Source organism: Lactuca virosa, chromosome 3 (genome assembly GCF_052849685.1).
Source record: "Lactuca virosa cultivar CGN04683 chromosome 3, Lactuca_virosa_CGN04683_v6, whole genome shotgun sequence".
Taxonomy (NCBI): domain Eukaryota; kingdom Viridiplantae; phylum Streptophyta; class Magnoliopsida; order Asterales; family Asteraceae; genus Lactuca; species Lactuca virosa.
Genome location: NC_136428.1, coordinates 192,063,253 through 192,073,217, shown reverse-complemented (window position 1 = coordinate 192,073,217; position 9,965 = coordinate 192,063,253). Strand labels below are relative to the sequence as shown.

General features: G+C 34.0%; 1 protein-coding gene and 1 long non-coding RNA gene across 6 annotated transcripts; both read left to right on the top strand.

Moving 5' to 3' along the window:
- The first annotated feature begins 879 nt into the window (after window positions 1-879).
- LOC145162788 (uncharacterized) lies at window positions 880-2,608 on the top strand. 2 transcript variants are annotated; one of them, XR_013739334.1, is made up of 5 exons: window positions 880-994; window positions 1,092-1,393; window positions 1,492-1,577; window positions 1,671-1,750; window positions 2,092-2,608. XR_013739334.1 is itself a non-coding variant. In XM_079081832.1 (4 exons), the coding sequence occupies exons 1-4, from the start codon at window positions 1,094-1,096 to the stop codon at window positions 2,100-2,102; spliced, it is 477 nt and encodes a 158-aa protein (XP_078937958.1). In that variant the 5' UTR covers window positions 880-1,093; the 3' UTR covers window positions 2,103-2,608. The 2 variants fall into 2 exon arrangements, 1 of the variants encoding a protein (XP_078937958.1); XM_079081832.1 differs by having other exon boundaries at window positions 880-1,393.
- An 81-nt stretch (window positions 2,609-2,689) lies between these two features.
- On the top strand, window positions 2,690-4,492 carry LOC145162787 (uncharacterized). 4 transcript variants are annotated; one of them, XR_013739331.1, is made up of 5 exons: window positions 2,715-2,770; window positions 2,986-3,036; window positions 3,111-3,259; window positions 3,531-3,601; window positions 4,349-4,492. It is a non-coding gene; the product is annotated as an uncharacterized LOC145162787 (long non-coding RNA). The 4 variants fall into 4 exon arrangements; XR_013739332.1 differs by lacking the exon at window positions 2,986-3,036 and having other exon boundaries at window positions 2,690-2,936; XR_013739333.1 differs by having other exon boundaries at window positions 2,690-3,036; window positions 3,122-3,259.
- The last annotated feature ends 5,473 nt before the right edge of the window (window positions 4,493-9,965 follow it).

Genomic DNA, 9,965 nt, shown 5'->3' with positions numbered 1-9,965 from the left:
AGAATGACACTTACATCATACCGAGTTTCAATAACAAAGGTACGAATACCACGTACCAAGGTTAGCAAACACGAAGTATGATACAAGAAAGACATAAACATATGTAAAATTCAAGTTAACAAACATAAAGTAATAACATATTATTCCGGGTTTGCACAAACAAAGGTACAAATACAACGTACCAGGGTTAGCAAACACGAGGTACACCGTCATACCGGGTTTCAATAACAACGATACAAATACAATGTACCAGGGTTAGCAAACTTGAAGAATGACACTTACATCATACCGTGTTTCAATAACAAAGGTACGAATACCACGTACCAAGGTTAGAAAACACGATGTATGATACATGAAAATCATTAAACATAAGTAAAATGTGAAACATAAACATTCAGTTAGAAGGTGACTTATAATGCTAACTTTATGATTTCTCGGTAAATACATCAAGAATATATATTAATTGAGTCCAACAGATAGTAGAATGTGTGCTTTCCGCTTCATTCCTTGTTCCTTGTTTGGTTGTGGGTTTAGAGCAGATGCATCCAGTCTACTAGCTATTCGATCTTGACTAAATATATATTTCGTATACACCAAGTAATCATAAGGAGTACCAAGTATAGGTCAGATCATAGTATACAAATTCAATACATTGTTTTCTAGTACAAAAACATACTTTCAGATAGAACATTGAGTAAACTAAACTAGAAACTTAACAGTGAAAGGTTTAATCCATTTTATTAAACCAGTACAAATTAAAGCACTACTAGAAAACAGCCCTTTAATATTTCACTATTCATCAATCATTATGGGATGTTTATGTGATGAATTTTTTTTTTAAAGACAAAACAGATTCTTAGTAAAAATGTATGAAATTTCCAGATTCTGTGATGAAAATTACATCAAGACAATGAATGAAGATGATGACAAGGATGTGGTTGCTCAAGCTTGCATGATTGTAGCACAGATCACCAAGGATTTTGGATATGTTGCAGTTGAATCTCTTAAGAAGTTTTATTATTTAATTGCTTTTAGATTTACTAACTTCTCAAATGTCCTCATTCTCATTTGTTTTAAATTTTAAAACTCAGACATGCATAAGCTTGTGGAGTCAACTCTGGAATTGTTGTGGCAAAACTCAGTAAAATCTGGCAATGATGACAGACACAGTGAAATGCTCATGGATGTTGTTACAGATCTTCTTCCTGCTTATCCTAGTGCCTCAGAGATGTTGAAGGCAGAATTGAGGTCAATTTATAGTCAGTTATGTCAACATGACATGCCTATGGTTGGGAGATCTGCCTCTACAACCTTGGGGAAATTTGCTGCTACTGTGGAACCTTCTCATCCCAAGACTGATGTCATGCAAGTGTTTAAGATCTTACACATGATGGTTTGTTGTTTAATGTTCTCTTTCATATCTCAATTCATGATAGAATTTTACAAATTCTTGCTAAAGTAATCCCTCACAAATTCACCAAAATGTCACAGTGGAGGGTTGTGCTGCTCTTGGGAAGCTGTTGGAACCTCAAGATTGTGTTGCACATATCCTTCCTGTCATTGCCAATTTTTCTCAGGTTTAACTTTTTATCTGTTTTTTGTTTTTAGAAATGATTTATATACTAATTTCAAAATTTATTTATTCTTCTCATAAGTCTTGTTGGATTTAGGACAAGTCATGGCGTGTTCGATACATGGTTGCTAATCAGCTGTATGAGCTATGTGAAGCTGTGGGCCGTGAACCTACCAAGTAACTATATTTTCATTTTAATAAATAAATTCTAAATCTACAAAATCCATTTTAGATAATCATTTGCTGAATATAGATCGTGAAATAACAAGAAATTTATTTATAACTAGTTTCGTTATCCATTCTGATATCGTTTGTGAAGTTAATACTTTTTGGTTTGATATTATTATAAATTATTTATTCTTATTAAATACTGGATATTGGATATTTATAGCAATGATCAATAAAAAAATATTTTATTTATAAGCAAGAAACATAGTAAATGCCATCTTGCCCTTTCCAAATCGATAAGGTAATCAATTGACTGACATAAAATTAACAATCTTGTTGTCTTTGACCAGTTTTTTATTGAGGGTTGGACAGATGGCAGAACTAGATGCAAGGAGAGCTGAGGTCTTTGGAAGGGCAACAATTCCTTTAGCTTTGGTTAATAAGAAACACATATTAGAAGCCTTCAATGCTTGCAAAAGGAATCTTCTTTTAGATTTCCGGAGACCCAATCAGAGAAGACAAATCCTCCTTCATCTGCAGCTGTTGAAGAAGAGCAGTGGGTGATGCATGTCTGTAGAAATCAGTATCATCTTCCTTTCACTTTCTTAATTCCATAACAGTTTTAGGAAGCCTTGAAATGCATTCTGTATGCCAGAATCAGTCACCCATGTGAGGAGCAGGAGCTCTGCTGCTCAACTCAACTTATCTGCCAACTTGTGATGTTCATCATTTCAATGCAGGCTTTCGCAAGATCTAAAAAGTGTTATATAGCCTTTATCCTCTGATGTCTTGTTTGAGAGAAAGCATGCTCAGGCTTTGGGTTTAGGGAGGAGGTTGTATATTTACTTATTTAGCCTTGGTGATAGATTGGTATAAGGCTGTTTTTTTTTCATCAAATTGATGAAAGCAATCAGAGGATTTTATATATTATGGTGTGTGTGAATCAGATCTCCGGCTGTGGATTCCACTGGTCGCGAGTTTAACCGGAATCGTCTGATTGCTTTGATGTCTGCTATTGTTTTAGAAGAAGTAAGTTTGTAGAACTTTCCCTAATATTACCAGAATGATCGAGATCCAAGGAAGTTGCCAAATTCTGTTTTCTCTCATTATTATATTCCAAAAGTCAGTTATATATTTATTGATTTACCCCTTGAATATTCAAGAATGTAGAGGGGCAATTACACCATTTATAGTTGTAAGTTTACTAATCAATCTATTATGTCTGAATTTCTGATCATTTATAGTTGTGAACTTGACCCTCATTGATCTTCTTGGTTTGACAAAAGTAGTTGTTGGTAAGTTTACACAATTACACCATTTATAATATTTTTCAATTTTGGTTAACTTCTGAATGAAGACTTTGACACAGGTCAACTACAGGACCTGGTGATCCCAGTTACAAACTTTCAGAATGAAGACAAAGGACTGATGGTGTTGGTAGGTGATGTTTTTGATCTTCCCATTCGGAAGGATATTATCCACCGTGTTGTAAGATGGCAGCTTGCAAAAAGACAACAGGTCTTTTTTTCATGAATTTAGAAACTTACTTATTCTAGAATTTTATATCTTTCTCATTGTCAGAATATGAACCCTAAAACCATTTTTTATTACTTTATCTGTAGTGGTACTCTTGGTTGTTTTACCCTCAAAGTTCTTTTTTTTTCTTTTTTCATTAACAATAAAATAAGGGCTAAATGCAAGAAAGAGCAATATATTTGTTTATTCATTACATAGGGAGGGATCTTATAACATTGTAACATAATAACATTGTAAAATGGAAACACTGCAGGAGAAATTGAAGCCGTTGGAGAGGTTTTTCCTGCAACGAGTCTGAATCCCACCTTTCTTTCTCAATCTCGGGTAGGTTTTTCTATTTTTTTTAATTGCTTAGTGTCATATGCTTTACTTTTTTCATTTAACATGTGCAGTCGTTAATTTGTTTGTGTTTGATATAGTTTGATTGTCATTATATATAACAAGTGAGTTGTTCTGTTTGAATCTGAAGTTTATTATTGATACGAAATAGGGATTTCATCATTCATATACCGGACTCAAAATTATTAAGAAAGTGAAAGCTCCATGACTTTTTTTTCTTAGGTTCTGTCTTTAGACTCTGAAGTGTTTGATTTGTTGCGTAAGCGGAGGGTCATAATCTTTTTATCAAAACACAATGTCAATTGATTGAGAGTTTTTATAACAAGGTCTTATCTTTTTGTTAAGAATATATGATGTATGTATCGTTTGTAGAGAGTTTAGGGTAAATCTTATCACATCTCAAATTTGAACACTTTTAGCATCTGACTCTTTAATTATCATCAATCATCACAATTTTATGGTTTTAGGTTAAACGATCTGAAATATTAATTTATGGTGGAGGTCCTGTTGCATATACTTCACAACATATGAGTCAAGTTATTTTATTATTGGTGCCTTTTGTATGTCAATTCAGCAACTTGTCTGCAAACTCTGAAATTTGTAGTAATTTTTCTCATGTTTATGGTAACAATGGTGGACAGCACTAAACAAATTTCATCTAGGATGTTTTTCAAATCGACTACAGGTCCTTCAACTTCAAGCTTCTTATTTGTACCGATTTGCCATGTGCAGGTTCTGATAGCTCTAGCAACCTCCTTCCATGCCCTGCAGCCTCTCAAAATTCCTGCATTCAGGTTATTCTCTTAGAAAGGAAATTGTCAAAGGAGAATTTAGTCATGGGTTTCTTTTAATGTTGTACATGTTTTGTTTTTTATAATAAATATTATGCAATATTAGCAATGTGTTACATTTACTTACTATTGGAATGATTATTTGTATTTGACATATTAGTGCAATGAATTATCTTTATTGTTTATGGTATTTTATTTTGTATTATGAGACTTTTAATGTGTTATTTAATTTCAAAATTAGTAAATCTATCAAAAAATATATAATTTTAAAAACATTTAAAATTATGACACACAACAATGTGTGTCGTCTTCCTTTATGACAGGGGCTTCCTTGATACGCATTGTGTGTCATAAACACGCGCGTCGTAAGGTTACGACACGCAAATGTGTGTCGTCTTCCTTTATGACAGGGCCTTCCTTGATACGCATTGTGTGTCATAACTGTGCGTCGTAAATGCGTGTCATAAATGCGCGTCGTAAATAGACGACGCGCAAAAGCGTGTCGTCTCTCGTTATGACAGGGCCTTCCTTGACACGCATTTGCGCGTCGTCTGAGCGTTTTACAACACGCATTGCGCGTCGTAAAAGACTGTTTTCTAGTAGTGAAGAATCTTAAGTGGTTAATTCTATAATACCTTAGTTTATACATCAGGGTTATATATGTGTAATATCCAACAAATAGTTAGATGTGTGCTTTCCGCCTTACTTCCTGTTCCTTGTTTGGTTGTGGGCTTAGGGCAGATTCACACAGTTAACTATCTGTTCGATATTAGATCATATATAACTAGTGTAAACTAAGTGATTATAGAAGGAACTATTGTGGATACTATTTTTACTAAAGGAACTATTACAGTTAACTCCGTGAGTACCAAAGGAATGCACCATAGTTATATGCAATGAAGATCTAACAAACAATGAGATGTGTGATTTCCGCCTTACTTCATGTTCCTTGTTTGGTTGTGGGCTTAGGGCAGATTCACACAATCGATTGTTTGTTTGATCTATATTTTATATAACTTATATTCATTTAGTACTCATGGAAAGGATTGTAGAGTCATTTATACTTATCTTTCATCATATCAGAAGGTATAGGATCTTCTGAGGAACAAGCGAACTTTTCTAAAAGAGCTTTCAAGTTACTAATACATCACTTAAACACTTATGAACTCACCAGCTTAAATGTTGATATACTCTTTCAAAATAACTTGTATTCTCAGGAAACTAGTAGACAGGTACGCGTGTTGGGATTCTGAAGATGGAGCAGTATAGCTTCATGTTTTATTATGTTATTTACTTTGTAGTCTATCTTATGTGAACCACATACTTTGTAAACACTTTCTTTCTAATGAAATGGTTGTTTGTTACTTTGATTACTATGATACATGTCTTGTGATACTATACATGACGTCCTCCGCCCCCGAACGTTTCCGCCGTTCCGGTTTGGGGGTGTGACATGTTTGTAACTTATACAAAACCTAATTTTGACACAATATTTGCATAATTCTATTGTAGAAATTAAGTATACTAGTGTTAGATTTTCGACTATAGACTTACTAGTGTATAACCTTATCGTATGGAATCGATAGTAGGACGTGAGGGATTTTAGCTCAAGGCATCACAAATACCTTCACATATCATTGTGAGTATTTACACTTTCCCCTATTTTCAGTTTTTACGTTTTGGGGTGGAAAAGCATGTCCAAAAACTATTTAATGTTCTTTGTATTTAATTTGACTTATATCAAACTTGGTTGCTATATTTTGTTGTGTATGTGTATGCTATTGTTAATTCATGAGGCGTTATCGTGTTTAAGTCCCTGGAAGCAGTTCACAGAACTCATTAACTCATCTGAGCCCATGGTCATTATGGATAACGCTATTAGGAGGTAGACAACTCCTCACTCGCACGATTCGCTTGAGTACATTTTACCATATTCCTCCCTATGTTAGCGATAGACATAGCATTCAAGAGGGCATTCGGTATTATGCTTGGGTTTTCAACTCATTATTTGATCACTACACACATACAAACCTTATTTCTCATTATAGCAGCAAACTTTTATTACTAGAAACTTATTTACTTGTCTTAGCAATGAACTTGTTTGCTATTTGTAGCAACGAACTTGTTTGCTCTTTGTAGCAGTGAACCTATTTACTCATTTGAGCAACAAACTTTGTTTCTCATATTAGCAACAAACTTCTATTTATGGAAACTTTATTACTCGTTTTAGCAACGAACTTCTATTCATGAAAACTTTTTTACTTATTTTAGCGATGAGCATTTGTTTATGGAAACTGTTATTAATATTCTGATTTGCATGACTTCAAACTATATTATGTTATAAACCTGTGAGTACTCACCAACTATTTCGGTATTTAACTATGGATGGAAATGGGGCGGGTTTGGGGCGGGGTTGACCATCCTTGTCCCCATCCCTGAGTGTCTAACCTCATCCCCATCCCCATCCCCATCCCTGACGGATGCGGGGAATCAAAACCCCTCCCATTTGTATTTTGGGGTTTTCCCCAGCCCATCCCCGACCCATCCCTAACCTATACCCAATCTATCAACATAATAAACTTAACTTACATAAAAAAAAACTAACTTTAATAAGTGATCAAAACCATATGCCATAATCAGATTCTATTTACATCAATAATAAAGTTTAACAAACATCAAAACGAAAAAGTGACGATTTGGTATACAGATCGTCGAACAAAGTGATGATTGATGAACTCTTGGACTTAGGAACATAATTTGGTATATGGACTCTATCTCTGATGGTCTAATATAGATCAATTCATATTAGTGGACTTAATTTAAATTCAATAAATGATCGTTATACTAATATTATATATATATATATATATATATATATATATATATATAGTCATCAAAGCAGGAGCGGGGCGGGTTGGGGATTGTTATACCCGACCCTGACCGCAACTCCTGTTTTAGCATAATGGGGATCCCCGTCCTTGTACCTGGTATCTGTTTTGGAGGGGAATACTCGTCCCCGATTGGGGCGGGTCAACCGGGTTCCCCACTGGGTCGGGTGAAATTTCCATCCCTATAGTTGACCGCTCATTTTACATGCTTTTTCAGGAACTCGTCTATAAGATGGCACTTAGGGACACATCACTTGTAGGAGCATTCGCATGTGTTGTTTTTCAATTACATTGTAATTTCTTTTAAAAGCTGTTCAAACCCATTCTAAATTATAATGATTTTGATACTATGGTTGGTGTTGTCTTTATCTTTTGCTATGAAACCCTTTGTACTGCCATGCCCCGTATTTCCGCTTTAGCGGGGTGTGGCAGAAATGGTATCAAAGTCGAAGGTTATAGAGAATACCGATTTTCTTTTGGAGAACCACAACTATAGCCAAAAATTTTCAAAATGTTTTTAAAATACTAAACATTCTACTGGTATAACTAATTCGAGTATGCATTATTGGACTTTAATTAAGCATAGTCTGGCCAACTATGCTTAATTAAGGAAAATTAATGCGAGGCTGGAAATGGTTATAGTAGAAATATGTTCAGAACGATTTTCAACTTAAACTTTTGAAAAACAAAATTTTTCGGTGTACGTATGGGCATTACATATTATATGCATTCATCTAGGTACACTTAGAAACTAAGTTCACTTTTATCACAATGCATTATTTAGAAATATTCTTATCCCTTATCAAGTACTAGGCTAACTAGTTAGGTTATATCACTAGTCACTCTAGAAGCAATCCACTTAGCATTGAGAATGAGTATTCCTCGGTAGCTATTGACTTTAAACATAAGGTTAGTAGCTAGAAAGACACTGGTAATAATCTTATGTCGAAACCAATACCAAATATACCTCAATACATCTTCATCGTCTTTGTACTAGAGTTACAAATAGGAAAAGCGTTCCAATACCGACACTGATGAGATGTGGAGTATCGCGTTAGAAAGTAGATGAGTCGCCACATGTAATCACCTTGATACCATTGACGAGAATCCCTAATATGACTCTTGAGGAGGCAAGAAAGCTCAACCCATTGTTAACAATATAAAATATATTCTTAATACGCCACGATTCAGCTCTAGGTTGATTCCACTGAGCTTAAAACTTAACATAGGATATCTCTTTGACCTAAAACCTTATCTTTGGTGATTCTTACCCCACCATCTTTACCTTGTATTAAAGCACAAACCATCCCCTTCTGGCAAAACTTACAAGTCTTAGTTCGAGACTCCCAGATGCACTGGTGATTATCACAAGTATACCATCATCTTACACTTTCAAAATTACTAACATGTTTCACATCCAACACCAGCCTTAAAATTTTTATGCTCGATCAAACATCGCACTACTTCATTCTACGAATCCTTCCAACAAATTTCGAATCCTCCTTCGGACCTTATTATTTTCATACATTCATTTAAGCCTTATCGACATTACTGACATTCCTATCATTATAAAGGATTACATCTTCTTATGCCATGAGCCAGCCGCCAAACCTATAACTTAACCTTTGACCCATATAAAAGGCTACGAAACTGCATTGACACCATAAAATGTTTTACAAACAATTTTTCTTGTCCTTTATTTTGGGGAAAAAGGCACCGGTACTCGCCTTATACTCGCATTAGTATTAGGTACGACTAGTTACACTAACCCACTTAGTCCTTGCTTCTTAAGTTTTTACCAAACCTATTTCACTTCACCAGTTTTATTTAGCATCAGTACAATAATTTGTAACTACTTCATATAACTTACTAGACCTTTCCCAATAAGGTAAGTTATATTTCTCATTAAAAACAACCAGATTTACTTATGACAACTTGCTTTAACTTAACACTTTTCTCCAAAACTCAATTTAACCAATGTTGGTTTTAACCTTGCTATTCCAATTTCATTTCAAATCCATTTCAATGGATATATGTGCTTTTTATAGGCATATAAACCATTTTAAACCTTGCTTACCTATTTGACATGTTTTCGAAAAACTTAGAAACATTTTATTTTATAAAAGTGTTTAAACTCTATGATATAAAAATAAAACATATGAAATTGAAGTTCATATTATGTGTAAAAGCTTCATCGAATCTTCAAAACACTTTTGTTTTGACTCTTTTGACCACTTTCTCATTTAGGAATTATACTTTACTTAAATGTGTTTTCATGAAACCCAACATGATATTTTTACAACTTTCTACTCCAAACGTGTTTACAAGACATCACCTATACCTACATTTCAAAACATCCCTTATTTGTTTATTTTATTTCAAATTAGTTTTACAATCTATAAAGTTTCTAAAATTTACAGCATTTAAAAACTTAGTGTTCACTTTTAAATTTCCAGTGATGCACTTTTAACAAAATGTAATTATTCTTTTAAATATATTGAGTTTTACTTTATCCGTTTTAACCATTGTTGGACTTTAGTCTAAAAGGTCAAAACTGTCATATTTTCAATTACCAGTTGTAGTGCTTCTTCTTTTTCACAAATGGAGTTTAACTTAATAGATAACTCATGAATTTTTAGCAAACCTTAGCAAACACTTTAAAACTTCTTC

What these genes read in the sequence shown, in the direction of transcription:
- LOC145162788 (XM_079081832.1), top strand. Translation starts at nt 1,094, where the DNA reads ATGCATAAGCTTGTGGAGTCAACTCTGGAATTGTTGTGGCAAAACTCA. An exon ending in TTAAGATCTTACACATGATG is followed by an intron (nt 1,394 to 1,491) that starts GTTTGTTGTTTA and finishes AAAATGTCACAG; the next exon opens with TGGAGGGTTGTGCTGCTCTT. An exon ending in TCATTGCCAATTTTTCTCAG is followed by an intron (nt 1,578 to 1,670) that starts GTTTAACTTTTT and finishes TGTTGGATTTAG; the next exon opens with GACAAGTCATGGCGTGTTCG.